This window comes from Oncorhynchus masou, chromosome 8, assembly GCF_036934945.1.
Source record: "Oncorhynchus masou masou isolate Uvic2021 chromosome 8, UVic_Omas_1.1, whole genome shotgun sequence".
Taxonomy (NCBI): domain Eukaryota; kingdom Metazoa; phylum Chordata; class Actinopteri; order Salmoniformes; family Salmonidae; genus Oncorhynchus; species Oncorhynchus masou.
In genome coordinates this window covers 23643258-23661385 of record NC_088219.1, presented here as the reverse complement: position 1 = coordinate 23661385, position 18128 = coordinate 23643258, and the positions used below count along the sequence as shown (strand labels likewise).

General features: G+C 40.7%; 1 protein-coding gene and 1 long non-coding RNA gene across 2 annotated transcripts in view; one reads left to right on the top strand and one right to left on the bottom strand.

Moving 5' to 3' along the window:
• The window catches only part of LOC135544409 (uncharacterized), an 18358-nt gene extending 5944 nt beyond the window's left edge, over positions 1 to 12414 (top strand). Inside the window, exon 2 of the long non-coding RNA XR_010456332.1 lies at positions 11283 to 12414. This is a non-coding gene — a long non-coding RNA (uncharacterized LOC135544409). The remainder of the gene's footprint in view (positions 1 to 11282) is intronic.
• Positions 10072 to 17542, bottom strand: LOC135544408 (barH-like 1 homeobox protein). The gene is made up of 3 exons (XM_064971988.1): positions 16303 to 17542; positions 12805 to 13030; positions 10072 to 11615 (listed from the first exon to the last, which is right to left on the bottom strand). Exons 1-3 carry the CDS (start codon positions 16754 to 16756, stop codon positions 11324 to 11326), a joined length of 972 nt encoding a protein of 323 aa, XP_064828060.1. The 5' UTR covers positions 16757 to 17542; the 3' UTR covers positions 10072 to 11323.
• Between the last annotated feature and the right edge of the window lie 586 nt (positions 17543 to 18128).

The window sequence follows — 18128 nt, the reverse complement described above, 5'->3', positions numbered from 1 at the left end:
TTTCTCTCTCACTCTCGCTCTCTCACATTCTCTCTCTCTCACTCCCTCTCTCTCTCTCTATCACTCTCTTTCTATGTTTTGCAGTATAGGATGGGCAGATACATTCCTTGTGCACATAAAAACAGCAATGGTCCTCCCCCTGAAAATGAAATCCTATGTTCTTTGTCTACCAGAATTCGTATAGCCTGTCAGAGTGAGAGAGACAGAATGTGCAAGGTTTACGCTGTGTGTACGTACGTGCATGCATTCATGTGTGTGTGTGTGTTCATGCTAGTATGTGTGTCTGCATATATCCGTACTGAAGCTGAGGGTTCTAGGTTTGGAGCATCCACTCTTGGCACTCCTAGGTCTGTGGAGACCTGCATCTGTGCAGGATCAAGGGGTGCAGGGCTGCTAGCACAGAGAGCCAGCCTAACCACATGCCAGCTGCAGTCCATAATGCCTCTGCCACATCCTTGGCAGCCTAGGCCTCTGCCCTTCTCTCTCTGCTCATCTTGGCACTATAAGAAGGTTTTGCTTGTGTATTTATTCCTCTTCTGTTCAGGCCTCAGGATATATCAGTGTTACAAACTTTACCATGGCTGAATGATTAGAGAACGTGTTGTTTGACTGAAGGACACATGATTAGACAGGTGTCATTAAGTGTCATGAAGTGTCATTAAGCCATGTAGTTACCTGGCTATTACATATATATATATATATATATTTTACCTTTATTTTATTAGGCAAGTCAGTTAATTAAGAACAAATTATTATTTTCCAATGACGGCCAAGGAACAGTGGGTTAACTGCCTTGTTCAGGGGCGGAACAACATATTTTAACCTTGCCAGTTCGGGGATTCGATCTAACAACCTTTTGGTTACTAGTTCACCGCTCTAACCACTAGGCTACCTTCCGCCCCGATATAATGTAATGGTGTGAATAGCTTGCATGTTAAAATATTTACAGATAAACTCAGTGAGATGAGATGTATTTAGTACTTATTTTTATAAACATACTCAATACAAAGTGTTGTGAGAGAAGTCAGGAAAAGTTTCTTCCCATGCACGAAAATGTCTGCCTTGAGACGTCTGCGAAAAGCAGGCTTTAAAGTACCGTTCTGAGAGTACCGACTTTTTTTCACCTTGTGTATATATTTGTTGTTTTCACTGCGACAAAATAGTGGTTCAGTCTGGGGACTGTTAAAGGAACTGTACAGAGTTAAACTGGGACTCTCAGTACCCATCATCCTCCAGTGTTGTGAGGCTCTATGAAGACTGTGGCGCCGTGGCGAGGAGGCGTCACATCCAGTTAGCAGAAGTGTGACGCGCTAAAGAGGTTAAACTGCTGCATCTGGCACAGACAATTGTATTGATAACCGTTTGAAGATGCTTCTCTCCTCTACCTGGCATCACACTCCTCAGGCTTTATTCGTCTTGCCACTCCAGACTAACTTCAAACCCCCGGTGTGTGTATCCCTGTTCAGCTGTGTGGAACAGGGTGAGGAAGCCCTGTGCTCTGTTTGCTGGTGTTGCTAGCTATCTCCATTATAAAAATCCGCCCTCTGATCTACTAAGCTATATGGCATTGTTGTCACGCCCTGGCCATAGAGAAGCTTTTATTCTCTATTTGGGTTAGGCCAGGGTGTGACTAGGGTGGGCATTCTAGTTTCTTTATTTCTATGTTTTCTATTTCTTTGTTTTTGGCCCAGTGTAGTACCCAATCAGAGGTAGCTGTCTATCGTTGTCTCTGATTGGGAGTCATACTTAGGTAGCCTTTTCCCCACCTGTGTTTTGTGGGTAGTTGTTTTCTGTATACTTTATTTGCCTTACGGAACTGTTTGTTTTTTCTCTTTGCTATTTTGTTCGAGTGTTTTGATCAATAAATAGCATGGACACTTACCACGCTGTGCTTTGGTCCAATCCCCATTCAGATGAGAGACGTAACAATTGTTTTAAAAAGGACATACCAAGGATCATTTTGCTATTTAATTTTGAATTTTAAGGCCCCTTGAAGTATCAGACAAAAATAAACAAAAATGATGTGATGCAAAATTGAATTTGGCATTACTGCTATTAGTCAATAGAAACAGACTCATGACCTGGAACAAAAGGAAAGGAAGTTTGTTGTGAAGTGTCTGTCCTATATCTGAGAGATAGAAGACATACAGTGCCTTGCGAAAGTATTCGGCCCCCTTGAACTTTGCGACCTTTTGCCACATTTCAGGCTTCAAACATAAAGATATAAAACTGTATTTTTTTGTGAAGAATCAACAACAAGTGGGACACAATCATGAAGTGGAACGACATTTATTGGATATTTCAAACTTTTTTAACAAATCAAAAACTGAAAAATTGGGCGTGCAAAATTATTCAGCCCCCTTAAGCACTGTATCAGGAAACTGTTGTATTTATTCCCTTAGTTTATGCACTAAACCCTATCCGTATATACTTCCATTAACTTTTAAATGGTCCCAGGGACCTTCAGACGAGTCTTGCAAGGCTTGTGGGCGTGCTAGAGCAAAACGGAGTCTAATCTTTCACTAGAGTCGTCATAATAGTTTGTAGGCCAAACCGTTCGGATGCTGCAGAGGTTTTCGTGAGAAGACTGATTTTTGGGGTGTCTCATGGTCTGACAAACACCGCTCAAGCTCTGCTATCTTTCACCGCAGATGTGGAAGGGTGATATCGGCGGATGCGATGTATTGAGACGCACCCCAGATATCTCTAGCTTAAACAGACAGATTTTGATGGGGATCTTTGTATTATGTTCATTAGATTTCCACAGGGCCACTGAAATTGTAGGCTAAGGGTTAAGCACAAATGTCATAGCCTATCTCTGTGTCTCTCTTGACTTATTAGTTTATTTACTGTTTGTTTTTTTTACTCCTCTCTGCTATCTTGTCTTCTCTCTTCTCTTCCACCTTACTCCTCCCAGCTCTCTATCTTTGGCTTGTTAGCCAGGGGTCTTTGCCTTGGCTTGGAGCTATAGCTCAGTCGGGCAGCTGCTTGGCCAGCCCTGGGGGTCCACAGAGGCGAATGGGAAGTCAAGGAGTGGTCGTTGGAGGTAGAACATCTCCCCCAGCAGTCAGCCTCACGGCTGCTACTGGCCTCACATGTCCAATTGACCAGCCTTTACCCAACACACATGCACACACACACACGTGCACACAAACACACACACACACACACACACACATTCAATGAGACATTGTTGCTCACTGTCCACACTGCACTTACTATAGTTGTAGTAAAACTGGTGAGAATTGCCACCGTGACCCAGTAAGGGTCCTTAGGTCTGTTTGCCTGTTAATGGCTGGTGACAGCAAAGGCGCAATGGGGCAAACAAAACAACGATGTCTTCATCAAGTTCTTCATTATGTTCTCCTTCATGTTCTTCATCATGTTCTCCATCATGTTCTTCATCATGTTCTTCATCATGTTCTTCTTCATGTTCTTCATCATGTTCTCCTTCATGTTCTCCTTCATGTTCTTCATCATGTTGTCCTTCATGTTCTTCATCATGTTCTCCTTCATGTTCTCCTTCATGTTTTTCATCATGTTGTCCTTCATGTTCTTCATCATGTTCTCCTTCATGTTCTTCATCATGTTCTCCTTCCTGTTATTCATTGGGTTCTCCTTCCTGTTCTTCATCGTATTCTCCCCACCATGGCTTTACGTCTGCTTCTCAAACCCCTGTCTAAAGCAAGAGAGCATGTGGCCATTTTCTTAGCTTGGTAGTTCACTCTAATCAGTGCCACCTCTTGCCTTTTGGGGGTCCTATGTGAGATTTGGTGGGGGGGCTCCCCCACCTCACGGGTAAACTAATTTCATGCAATTCTACTCATGCCATGGGGCAGAGAAAAGAGAAAATGTTGCAGTTTCAATGATAATATCCTGTAATTCTACATTTTATCATGAGAGAAATTGTTGAAGTTTTAAAGCAAATTTTCTGCAATTCTACACATTTTGCAATGGGGTTGTGAGAAACTTTTGCAGTTTAAAAGCTCATTTACTGCAATTCTACACATTTTGCCATGACTTATTGCATGTTCACATGATATCTGTGTGAGAGTGACTAACAAAATCCATGGGGGCCCATTGGAGATCAGGGCCTCTGGGCATTTGGTGATGATTAGGCCTACTACAAGGTGTAGATAGCTGGCTAGACTACCTTACCTAGCAATCTAAAAAATGTTAGCTGACATGGCTAATTAAGTGACTGTCAGTGATTGACATGACAAGTGGAAAACTGCTGATGCACTATCACATTTTGACATTGCACCTTGTGTTTTCTACTTTTCTAACATTTTTTTTGGGGGGGGGGGGGGGCAGGCAATGTACAGCTCGTAGTCTGCCTATAGAAAGATGCGGCTCTGCCTGTAGTGTGATGTTTGCATTTTTGTCTTCAGTTGAACTTATGTTCTTAGCCCCTACAACTTTTACTTGTCTTTTTCAACTCTAATTTCCAAACACTCCCTCCGCCCCGACCCCCACTCTCAAACACACTGAACAGTGAGACAACTGTAAGACAAAAGCACACATGGTCCTCTCTTGCTTTCTGCCAGCTAGCAGCAGACAGGGTATGAGCGCCTGCCAGACTTCACACGGAAGGGCGTTAAATATACATGTATACCACACCTCATGACTTATTGATGCTTCTCTCCTCTCTTTATGTTTATGAGGTGAGAGGCCTCCCTGTGGTCCTGTACACTGACCCAGGGGTCCACCGGGGTGTCCGAGACACTGCCTGTTCCTTATTATTTAGTCCACTTAAATTAGACCGTAACATGTGGACTCTCCTCCATATATGCATGCTGTACACAGGGATCACATAAATAGTAATGCTACCTTGGAAGAGGAGCTCCTCCATTGTCTAGGAGCTGCATTTATCATCACTGGGAATCATATTTAAGTAGGGTGATGTTTGGGTAGAAATTGACATTATATGGTGGATCAAGATTACCGCTCTTACTGTAGAAGTCAAAGACATAAGATAAGAAGACCATTATACAGTTTCTGAATTCAGTAGAGATTTATGGAATTTCACCATCCTCAGGCGTAGGTATTTTTTGTTCAGGCCAAATTGTAACTCGGTAGCTAGATAATTAGTTTTGCTAATGGTACCAGGTCTGCAGTGTATACAGAGATTTGGAGGCAGCAGAATTCCCCCATCCAGCAGGAGGTGCTATAATGTGATGTGGAGACTGGTGGGGACTTATGGTCTTTGAGGCTGCTGTCCCCTCACTCTACTGTAGGCCTCTGTTGTGGTCAGGGTCAGTCCTGTGTGAGACATTGTTATTGCTCGGGGGTGTATTATCCCAGAAACATTGCTCTGTTCGGTAGTGGGGGGTCAGGGGAGGGGTGGACATTGTCTTGAGAGGCTGCTTGGGGACCTCTGCGGTAGACAGGATCTCAGGCCGACCCTAACACCACAATTTATTGATTAGATCATCTCTGTGTCATGTGATGCCTGTGTGGCTTACACTGCCTCCCTGCTGGGGGTACATGGCAGTAATCACTGACTGGGGGGCAGGCCTTGAACAGGAGGCGCCACCACTTCATCTGTTAGTCCTGATTTCATTCATCTTCCCTTCTCTCTTCTCTTCTCCTTCAGCTCTGAGAGGGAAGCGGGAAGCGGGAAGCTTTCGTTATTTGCTGAGATTGGTATGTCAATCTCTGCGCCACTGACCCATGTTTGTAGTTCTCCCAGTTTTATCAGGGAAATTATTAGCGGGGTTATCTCCTCTCTGCATGGCAAAGCTTTTCTTCCTCCTCTCTCTGCCTCATAACTTGGGCCACAAGAGGATTTGCTAACCCTGACTTTGCCACAGGAATGACTTACTGTTTTCTCCCCTGACTCCTTCACTCGCGCCAGTTTCGACTGATATTTCAATCTTCTCTACTAAATGTTTATCTTTCAATGTGCCAGAATACAAATTCTTGGTATTTTTCTCTTTTCTGTCCCCTCTCCCATCCTACCCAATGATATGGTAGAATAACGTGTGTTGTTCTTGACTTTGTTTGTGTGAGAGAGAATGGCGGGCCTACAGAATGATGGGGTGAGAGAGCCATGGTAGGGGCTGGTAGGGGCTGTTTTTCCTTGGTTCACCCCCCCCCCCCCCCACACACACACACACACACACCCATGAAGTGATGACCAACCTGGTTGGACCTGTCATTCTCCCCCTAACCCACCATACTGAATAAATATACGATGAGCTCCAACAGTATTGGGACAGGAACACATTTTTTTGTTTTTTTGCTCTGTACTCCACCACTTTGGAGTAATGATACAGTGCAGACTGTCAGCTTTAATATTCATCCATATTGGGTGAACCGTTTTAGAAATCACAGCACTTTCTGTAAATAGTCCCATCATTTTAGGGGGCCAAAAGTATTTGGACAAATTAATTTATGTGTAATAAAGTAGTCCAATGTTTAATATTTGGTCTCATATTCCTAGCACGCAATGTTTACATCAAGCGTGTGACTCTACAAACTTGTTGGAGGTGGGGTTCAATGTAAATAGTCCGGGTGGCCATTTGATTAATTGGTCCGAGACGTGGCGCTTCGGTACCGCTTGCCGTGCGGTAGCAGAGAGAACAATCTTTAACTTGGGTGACTGGAGTCTTTGACACTTTTTTGGGCCTTCCTCTGACACCGCCTAGTATATAGGTCCTGGATGTCAGGAAGCTTGGCCCCAGTGATGTACTGGACCGTACGCACTACCCGCTGTAGTGCTTTGCGGTCGGAGGCGGAGCAGTTGCCATACCAGGCGGTGATGCAACCGATCAGGATTGTGTATTGTGTCATTTTGGAGTCTCTTCTATTCTAAATAAGAATATCTTTCTAAGCACTTCTACGTTAATGCGGATGCTACCATGATTACGGATAGTCCTGAATGAATCGTGAACAATGAGAAAGTTACAGATGCGTGAATATCGTACCCCCAAGACATGCTAACCTCTCACTATTACAACAACGTGGGAGGTTAGCATTTTTCGGGGGGTATGATATTTATGTCTCTGTACATGTCTCACTCATCATTATTCATGATTCATTTCGGATTATCCGTAATCGTGGTAGCATTGTATCATTTAAAATCTAAAGTTCCGTTGGGCCAAAATAACAACAACGTTTCACTGCCCCAATAATTTTGGAGCTCACTGTATGTGTTCACCTTTACACTTCATACACAGCTTAGTTGCAAATGTTCAATAGTATCCAGTGTGATATTGTCATGTCGTATTACTGGTTGTCGGTCTTTTTTTATATCAAATATTATTGACAAATGCTTATGTATTATCTTTAACTCCATTATTATAAGTTTATGGGTATAGTGGGAATTTATTTTTCACTGCAACACTACAGCCTATGTTCATGGCCTACATTTAAGCTTAATTTGGTTCAATCACTATTGCAAGTAGCCTATTATTTTCGTTTTCTAACAAATATGGGAAACTTAACTTGATTTTTTAATGGTTGTGGATATTAAGTTACAATAAGACTTTATAATTATTCACTATTAAATAAATACATCACAAAATAGTTAATCATTTGAAATTCAATTGGATATGCAGTTGCTAAATAGGAGAAACAGCCTCAAGTATTTTATTAGAACTGTTTGTAAGAAAAGCAAAATATGCTATTCTGTATCATTTGGTATTTAACGATTTTTCCATTCTCTGAGGCTTCCTTGGTATTAAATAACGTTGCCTGTTGATTTTAAAAGTCTCCAGTAGTAACCAAATCTACAGATAAAACACTGATTGAAAAGGCACTGTGAAAAAAGACTATCGCCCACTCTACAACGCAAATTGCGCTTTGATTGACTCTTAATTTCCTCTGAAGGTTGTTTTGTTTAGTTTTTATTCTGAGTCAATGAGTTTAATCAGAGTCACTGATCCTCTGAGTCTAAGCCTCCCCGTGTTGTGTTTTTGTTTTGTCGGGAGCTCAACGAGACTCTATCCGCACTTCATTAACCCTGAGCCGGGGACAAACCGCGGCAAGAGCCGAGGGATTTGCACGTATCCTTTCACATGCAAAAATATCAGCGTCATCCAGCAAGACAGGGAGCTTTCCCTGTAATCAGCTGCGCACTTCGCAAGAATAACCCTTTTCATAAATGTTGAGGGGGGTCATCGTTATTTGAATCAGTCATGGATCCTTATGATATACTTCTAATTAGATTTTTTTGGGTGGGAAGGTGGGAATTTGCTACAGGTTTTCCTCTCCCTTTTTTTCAAGTCCCAACCAACCACAGTGTGATGTGTAGCCTTTAAAGGCTACTATTTCTCAGTTAGGCTGTAGCAAATGTACGCACTATAAATGTGTCAATTAGTCGAAGTCAGTGTGATGTTTTATGGAGTGATTCGCTGGTGGTCAATGGGAGAAAGGAGAACATGTGCCATGCGAGCGGTGACTATTATCGACTTTCAATTAAAAGCTAATAAAGTATTTGGTCTAATCATTAATATCCTATTGGCCAACTCTGTCAGACTAAACTCCCCAACCCTATGCTTTATAGTCTGATATTTTGGTTGGTTTAAAGTTAGACTCCTATTAGGAGTGAGGTTGGGGTGGAGGGTGGGGTTGGTGGAGCAGAGGCACTGCCGAGCCGCTGACCAGATGTCCCAACGCTGATCCGGCCCACAGTCAGCGTCGCCCGGTCACCAGCTGTTGGAGCCGTTTGGCAAAGAGCACATCACAAACACTCTCAAGAAAGAGGCATGGAAGCAATCAATTTCCAAATGGGATCATTTAAGGCACTTAAACAATTGCACACTTACAATAATATTTCGTCTTCATATTGTTTATGGAAAACTAATGAAAATGAATTATTAATGTAGTCTGCCGGTGTAGGGTATAGGTCTAGTGTATTAGCCTATTTGCAACATGTGCTAGCCTAGCTGAATAAATTGACCTCTTTTTCCAATGATTGACGCTCGATGCAATTGCTCGAATCCGTAGCAGCCTATTTCCATGATTTATTAGACCTATGTTAGATTTAACCGACTTCACGTTTGAGGCATGGCGTGTGTGTTTTAATTGTCGTTGTGTGTTTTATTATATACATATTCCCATTAATGAAACGTTTGGCAGAACTACGAGCCTAAGCCAAGGCGGATGGACGTTGAAATACATCTGTATTTATTCATATCAAATATATAGCCTACCAAAATACATTTCTAGTCATAACTTATAAGGCAAACGTTTTAGATATCAAGTCAGAATAAAATGTCTCAAATTGAACTCTCACCACTCCAAAGCGTTGGATAAATATCTAGGCGTGTTTTAAAGGTTAAGTTGGTTAATGTTCCTTGCTCTGGCGGTGACATTCTTTATGAACATTTTTAGGTTCGACAAATTAAATCCATGACATTAAACAAATCGTGAGGGGGGTTGAGGGAGTGTTTGACAGACATGTTAAAAAGTATTCAAACACGGTGTTTCTAATATAATTATACGAACCTTAATTGGATTTTATCAGGCATATTTATCACATGTGAGTTATTCCTTGACTCTCCTTTGTCTCAACAGAACACGTGTTGTTGTTTTATGATGAAATATACCAAATTATCATCTTTGTTTGTAATTACATTCTGGCATTATATATATGAAAGGATGTCACCGTGTCATTTTGCTGTACAGTTTGGCTACACACGAGGTTGTCATTAATGATCAATGTCATTAATTAATCCATTGATAAATTGGAAAGTGAACTGTTGACTCGAGCAATGATTGCAGGACCAAATCCGTTTGTCCAATTCTACCTCCGGGAGAAAACGCCACTTACCAGACCTTGAATAACCCCAAAACAACAACTAATCAGATATTAGATTGCTTATAAAATATAACCTTGATAAAATAATATAGAGGACTAAAAGTATATGCCTACAGCCAAAGTCTCATGCTCATTTCAAAAGTTTACTTTGTGTATCAAACGAGTGCATTGCTCTTTGGTTGAACTCGAAGGTGAGGATGGTGATAACGAAGACGATTAGCCTACATGTATTCCATTTGCAATAAAAATCGTTGTGGGCCCTATATTTGTCATGCGTGGGTTTTGAAAGATATAACGTAGTCACGTTATTAAATGAAATACCTTTATTTGCACGTATATAAAAGTAGATCCCCCTCTAGCGCCGACTTAAGATGTTTGAACAGTTTGACAAAAGGTTCGTTTAGCTAACACATGGGGAGGGGAACAAAAAACGATCCAGAAATAAGAGAACCTATCCACAAATGACTATCTGCAATATACATTTTCACTAAAGAGAGTAAGTAGCCTAACAAGGTTTTCACCGGTTTCGTATGAAATAACGTAAGTAAGTAATGCACAACGTCTGTTTAATACACCTAGCAAATCAACAGGCACACGAACCAAATTGGCAACCGACTCAGTCTTCAATCATTATTTGTTTATCAAAAATGAAGGGTTTGCAAGGATACATTGCGCCTTCGTAAATTGATTTAGGCCTCCCTCTTACTTTGACTCCGTATTTGATATCATTCGGACTTTAGGTAAAAACCTTATGATTGGACATTTTTAAATACATGTTAATCTCATGGAACTTCATTGTTCCCCCCCTGATTATCTCTGAAATGATAGGGAATAAACCTTGAGCTCTTGCTAATCTATAGTTTTTGTACAGAATCTTTGTCATCTGAAGGAAAGAAAAAAATGAGTGAAAGAAAAATATCTTCAAATCAAGATACTTTAAAAAATAGAATTCAAAATATTCGTTTTTACATGTCTACGTCTGCTGATTCTTATGTTGTTCCTTTGTAAAAAAAAAAGTGAATGAAAGTCAACTGGTCTTTGTAAAGAGAACGAGAAAGAATAACTGTTATGAAATGTCTTTGGCTCTCCTCTAATTATTCAACTCAATTTGGAATGCCATTTCAGTTTACAGACCAATACATTGGTTTGTTATGCATGTTTTTCTCTCTCCATTGTATTCTGACAACAGCCTAATAATCATAATAATAGTAATTTTATGATTTCTGAAGTCTGAGTAAAAGTGACATTGCCATAAGACTTGGTGCCAGCAACTAGTATCTGTAAAACGATCGTGTCCTTTCTGATGCAGCCCACGCCAAAGATTTTTATGGTAAACAAAAATATAAATATATAAGTTAAATACATAGAGAAAAATAAATAGGCCTAAGTTATAAATAAATAACTTCAGTATGGTAAAAACCTGTCCAGAGTTGGAAATTTAGTCATGAAGTTCATTGTCTGATGCCAGCTTCTTTTGTCACCAGTTTGAATCGTTTTTTTTCTCTCTCGTTTGGAGTCCCAGACTGCCAGGTATGGCATATATCCGGAGAGTCCGTCTCACCGCTGCTGTGTTGGCCGGGGAAGCACACCGGAGAGAAGGGGGAGTGGGGGTGGTTCACTACCCCCCTGCAGACCGTGGAGAAGAATCCGCGGAACGAGAGGTCGTTGCAGAGCGGGAGGAGGCGCCGAGGGTCCTCTGTATAGGTAGAGCGCCGCTCCGGGGTCCAGGTTGGACATCAGGCTTTGAGGGTAGAAATAGGGCGACGGAAACATTCTCTGAAGAGCAGAGTAATTTCCAGCCTCCGCTAACAGTTCCAGTCCAACCGCTGTCTGCCTCTTCCACTTTGTTCTATTCGGACAAGAAACAGTAGATATTAGTAAGGGAACTCTTATCGTAAAGTTCTAAATAAGTTTGAAAAGTACAGTTCAAATATTTTTATTATAAGACTCGGATCATAAAGTTTAGAATTCAATCACAACTGCATGCATAAAAAAACATATTTGTCGAAAACCCGTTGAAAATGCATGCACAAATAAGATACGTGGTTCAATTTCAACGAAATAAAAATTTTCTTACTGGATGTAGGCCTTCCTTGTTAGTAAAAACGTTAACAAAACATGTAGCATAGTTTCTTACCACAATATACATTTTCTTTTCCATTGTGGGGTTTGAAATGCACATTTAATTTCAGTCATTAAAGTTCAGTAAGTTGGAAACATCTGTATTCAATGGGTGAATTTTCGGTTTGGGATTGTATTGGTGTCATCATGGCGTCGGAAATGTGTTTTCCACTATTTTTCAAATAAAGATGCAAAGTGTGGCTACTCTCAGTGACGCACTTCGGTTATTCTGTTAAATCATTCCCCCGTCACGCGTATTCACGCGGAAGGGTAATCTGTCAGATTTAGATTGTCAATTGAAAAGCACTCCTCTATTAGGTAAATTATTTATAATTATAATAATTGAGTAAATGTAGTAGCGTGGGTGAATTATTGATATGGCATACATGCAACGATAGATTATTAATGCACTAAAGTGTTGTGTTTTTATATTTATTAATGTCGTTTGCTGTCTGGATGTCAAAGCTTCATTAGGAAACCATTTGTTTTTTCCCCCCTCCAAAAATGATTAAAAACAACAAATATTTCTACCGTCTTCCGTTCCGTATTTGAATTTGAATCACATTGTTCAAAGTTTTAATGCAGTGCCCAATTGCCAATATTCTTTTTCTGTTATAATTTTCTCCTTTATCGTGAAGAAATTGATGCAGTGTGTGCAAGTTTTGAGAAATAAAATCGATCTATGTGACCTGGCTGCATATGTGACAAATAAATTTGTCTGACTGACATGAGAAAATCATTCTGTCTATAGGTGAAGAGCTGACAGGTGCACGCGCCCACACATATTCTATTTTGGCATGAGTACACTGCATTCATCCATTAAACCTGTATCCCACTATCAAAATACTTATCGTCCTTTTAAATAGGTTATACTTCGTGTAATTAAACTAAAGGCAACCAGGTGTGGCAGTGCTTACCTCCTGTTCTGGTACCAGGTTTTGACCTGTGTGTCTGTGAGGTTGAGGGAAGCAGCCAGCTCCATTCGGTCTTGCACGCTCAGGTACTTCTGCCGTTCGAAGCTGCGCTCGAGCTGGGCCAGCTGGTGGTCGGTGAAGGCTGTTCGCGCCTTCCTGGGTTTCTTCAGCCGAATGTGATGCGGACTGTCCCTACTACTCGAGATCTCTCGGCCTCCTTCCTCTTTCACTGCTCACAAGAATAGGACAAATATTTTATTTAACCTTTATTTTAACAGGGAGTCATTCTGAGACCACCGTTTCTTTCGTCTGTAAACTATACACAATAATAAACTGGCAGGTTCAAGCCCTGAATGCTGATTGGCCGACAGCTGTGGAATATCTGATCGTATACCACTGGTATGACAAAACATGTATTTTTACTGCTCTAATTATGTTGGTAACCACTTTATAATAGCAATAAGGTACCTCGGACTTGTGATATATGGCCAATATACCACGGCTAAGGACTGTGTCCAGGCACTCCGCATTGCGTCGTGTTAAGAACAACCCTTAGCCATGGTATATTGGCCATATACCACACCTCCTCGGGCCTTATTTCTTAAACATGAAACACTCAGCAACAAGAAAATACAGATGTTTCAAATGTTCATAAAGCCTATCAAATTGATGGGTAAGAACATTAAACCAACTTTGTCTCAGCATTTCGTATTATTCTGTAAGTAATTGAAAACACTGCATTTAGGATGATTTGTTACTTTTGGTATGGTTACATAAGACAGATAGTTTTAAGGCAAATGAAAGTAGGGTGGATGGGTGGGCATATAGGTTGCGAGTTCGAATCTCATCATAGACAAATAACATTTGAGCTAATAAGCAACTTTTCAACTAATGACTACTTTTTAGCTACTTTGCGACTACTTAGCATGTTAGCTAACCCTAACCCTTCCCTTAATCCCTAGCCTAGCTAACTTTAGCGAGCTAGCTAGCTAACGTTCGTGAGCTAGCAAAAAATCATAATATATCCAATGTTTTGCATATTCGTAACATATTGTACGTTTTGAAAATTCTGACAATATTGTATATTTAGCAAATTCGGAACATATAACATGAATTTTAATTCGTAACATATTATACGAAATGCGTGCTGGACATTAACAAATTAATACAAACCATACGAAACGTAACATAGGAAACGTAACACACCATACTAAATGGACTGTCTATGATTTAAGTACAGAATTATGCGAAATAGGCAGCAGGTAGCCTAGTTGTTAGAGCGTTGGACTAGTGATCGAATCCCGAGCTGACAAGGTAAAAATCTGTTCCTAGGCTGTCATTGAAAATAATAATTTGTTCTTAACTGACTTGCCTAGTTTAAAAAAGGTTTTAAAAAATGCTCTGAGACCAGGTTGATTAAACAGGCACGTAGGCCTATAAACCCATGACAGACTGGGATTTCATCAAAATATAGGCCTAGCTACATTTACAAATGGACATATTTCAAAGTTTAACGTTTTTCAACATTCATATAGCCTAGTTTTGGTGATCCAATGTCTGAGGACTTTAGGCCACTCTCCATTGCGCCTAGAGATTTTATGAAGATGTCGCCTATCAAAAAAATGTATGTCCCTTATTGTTTGCACATTTTAAAACATTGTTTCTGCAATGTACTATGTGTAAGATTCCCATTGGTTATATTCTTTACTTTGCTGTTGTGTTGGGTCTTGAACTGTAATAAACCATGTTCAGTTCATTCTCCCCCATCCCACGCTTCTCTCCAAAAAGAGGCTACACGACGTGAGAGCTCTTGCTAGCTGAATAGTTGAGTCGTCTCTCAAGAACCACAATAATCCGGATAATTGAGCCACAGGGGAAGGGAGTCTTTCAACCGCGACCGGAGAAACTTCACAGGGCTGCGGTTAAGAGCGAAATAAAGAGCCGGCCGGCCTCGCGCGTTACAAATCTGATTAGCACTGGGACAAATTGCATCAAATCCCCAAAATATTAAGAGGCGGATTCGCTGAAATCAAAGCAGCGTACTAGTCCCTACAAGGTTTATGGAGCAGAATTGACTGCGTTGATATCAATGAGAATCTGTCACACACACACACACACACACACACACACACACACACACACACACACACACACACACACACACACACACACACACACACACACACACACACACACACACACACACACACACACACACACACACACACTGTATCCAAAGTAGAATGATGTGTTATTCATGTTCATGTTTCTTTTTGTAAACTGGGGTGAAGTCATTGACCTGCAGGAAAAACGTTAAACTCTTGCTATAAAAGATGGATGTAATAACATTGTTCACTATAGTATAAATAACATTAAATAATATGACTAATATTAACCAATAGTCTAATGAATAATAACAATAAGAATAAGAGTATGAATACTAATAATATATCCTTATTATAATCTTTTTTTTGTCACGGCAACCTGCCATTTTCTTAAGGGGTGGATATATTTTGTGTTTTGGTTGTATAAGTTAATCAGATAAATATTTCTGCTTTGCTTTATCTTGGGCAGGTCGCAGTTGTAAATGAGAACTTGTTCTCAACTGGCCCACCTGCTTAAATAAAGAGCAAATGTATTATATGTATTGACTAATTCCTGCAAGAAGGAATTGACCTCGCCTATCAACGGATGACTTAGTTGTATCCAGGAAGGAATTGACCTCGCCTATCAACGGATGACTTAGTTGTATCCAGGAAGGAATTGACCTCGCCTATCAACGGATGACTTAGTTGTATCCAGGTGCTGCATCATTCAACTGACAATCGAGGTGACATGTATGTTGTGGCTGACATGATTGGAAACCGACAGATCTTTGATGGCATTTATCTGGAGGCGACCCTGTCATATTTTCCCCAGCTTTTCTCTTGCCTCCCTGACATCAACAGATGCTTTTAAGACGTCTGCTAATGCAAGCAAATGCGTTTGAAAGGAAAAACGGGTTGACAGCAAATCATTGGAGAATATCAACAGTGTGGATGTAATACTTAAAGAAAAGGCTAGTGTATTATTTTTCAATTAACCTATATAAACTGTAACTATAGCCGATAGAGCTCCTGTTGTCCAAGATAATATTGTTGGAAAACTTTCACCAAGCGATTCATCTCTATAGGGTTTACAGTCATAAGTGTACATATCATGTTCCATATAATTTTATATTTGATTAGATACATATTATATGGGATTCATTTTGTGCCAGCATAGATACAATACTTTCTCCCTAGTCTTCCGAGTCAAACTGTAAAACCTTAAAAACTTCTAGAGTTAAAATCAATGATATAGCAAATCAACTGCTACTGCAGGCTAGCCTAATATCTGCATAAAGCTAACACACAAATGCAGAACAGCAGGCCTACAAAAATTCAATTTGAAATTATGTGATAAATAGACTTAAGTGTTATTGATTTTAAAACATTATGTTTGTTTACATCAGTCTTTTACCTTTGTATTCGCTGTCTGACGACGAGTTGCTATGGATTTTGTCCATGAAGTCCTCTGCGAGCTTGGAGGCAAGTCGCCCCGTTTCTTGAGTTGGCAGGCCATTACTGGAGTATGGGGCGCAGGCGGCCAGCGGTTTGCAGTCAGCTAGAATATCTCTGATCAGAAAGGAAGAGGTGACGGTCCGCGGCTGTGACCCGGCGGAGATCTGTCCTTGTTGGAGATGAAGCGGCAGCCCGATAGCGTGACCTTGCCTCTGCGATGCCTCATCCACACACTCCCTCCTCGGCGACCGGGGAGAGGAGCAGCCGCTCTCTAGGTCTGACCTCGGGCTGAACTCCAACGGTGACCGGCACTCTCCCACCAAACTGTCCCCTTTCGACATGACTGGACTTCCAGGTCTGTGGGAAAGTAAAGAGTCGATCCCAAAGCTGGACCCATTGGTGGATGCCTCCATTGTTTACCGGCGCAACTGAGTTCTTCGAGGCCTCAACTCAAACTATCATTGGTATTCGAGGCAAGTTCAGGTTGAGCAGCGATTGCTGAGATGAGACTGCCTCAATTTATCCAGCTGGAAAATCCAAAGATGTTACGAAATCACAAATATTCATCCACGATGTTTTCTCCTCTTCTTGATTGAATTTTATAGCTGGCAAAATGGCAAAATCTCCAGGTTATCGATGTTACATCAACCCAGCATCCAACTATTTTGTCCTAAGTACAGCACTCTTCATAAAATCGATGCAGCTTGGTGCTATTCTCTGTTGGGAAGTTTGATTGATTTTTCTGGATCCAATTTTTTACAACATTTTTTAGAAATGAAAACTCGTCGGTAAGATTTCTCAATTATTTCTCAATTTATTTCAAATATTGACAAACAACTGCATTGATTAGAGGCAGTGGAGCGGCATTAGCGCAAGGTAAATAGGCAGGCGATTTCAGCACCACGTTTCAGCACCACGGACAGAGACAGCAGCGAGTGTTGCAGGTAGAATTCAAGACCTGGAAATGACGCAGCGCGAGGACACAATTGCTGAAATGTTAATCACTTAAAAAGTGGTTCGCTTGTGTGACCCGTGCGGCGCTCGATGGCAGAGGAAGGTAAAGGCATCCTGAGCCAGCATAGAGATGCAACAAGACACTCGAAACCGGTGGGCAGCTGCAGTCGAGAAGACGTGCACTGTAAAACAGAGGTAACGCGGGTTAAATAGACATAACTGTGAACGAAAGCACAGAGATTAAACTTGAGGAAAACTCAGGAGCTAGGTTTTTAAAGACGCCCCGTCCACGTGAGTCCCCAGTGACAAGACTTCATTGGTTGAGGGGACTTTTTGGGTGCTGACGGGCTTGTGGAGAGGAAAGTGGACCCCCCACATTCTCACTCATCCCTCCTCCTCGCTCCCGTTCTTTGATTAAAAGAGACATTGAATTCACCAGGATACTCAGATCCAACTGTTTACAGAAATTTTCTCCACTATTTGCTTTCATTACATCATTGATGAGGCTTATAATGAATGGGGTTATTATGTGGAGCTGGTAGGACTTTTCTCTCGCATCTCGTTCAGTCAAAACTTAACAGGCTTTTTTTTTCAAACATTATGGACAGTTTTTTACCTTTGCATGTATTGAGTCAGAATTTAGGTTAATTGTTTTTCCATCTATGTTAGAGTTCTTTTATAAATATCAAAATACTTTTATAAAAAAATATTAAGGGTGTATTTGATAACTTTTTTTTCTGATTCAATATTAATTCCGAAACGATTTGTATATTATTATTATTATTATTATTATTATTATTATTATTATTATTATTATTATTATTATTATTA

Excerpts from the sequence above, each read along its gene's own strand:
- LOC135544408 (XM_064971988.1), bottom strand. The coding sequence starts at position 16,756 with ATGGAGGCATCCACCAATGGGTCCAGCTTTGGGATCGACTCTTTACTT. Across the intron at positions 13,031-16,302 it reads GTCAGACAGCGAATACAAAG|TGAAAGAGGAAGGAGGCCGA; the intron begins GTAAAAGACTGA and ends TCTTGTGAGCAG. Across the intron at positions 11,616-12,804 it reads ACCTGGTACCAGAACAGGAG|AACAAAGTGGAAGAGGCAGA; the intron begins GTAAGCACTGCC and ends TTGTCCGAATAG.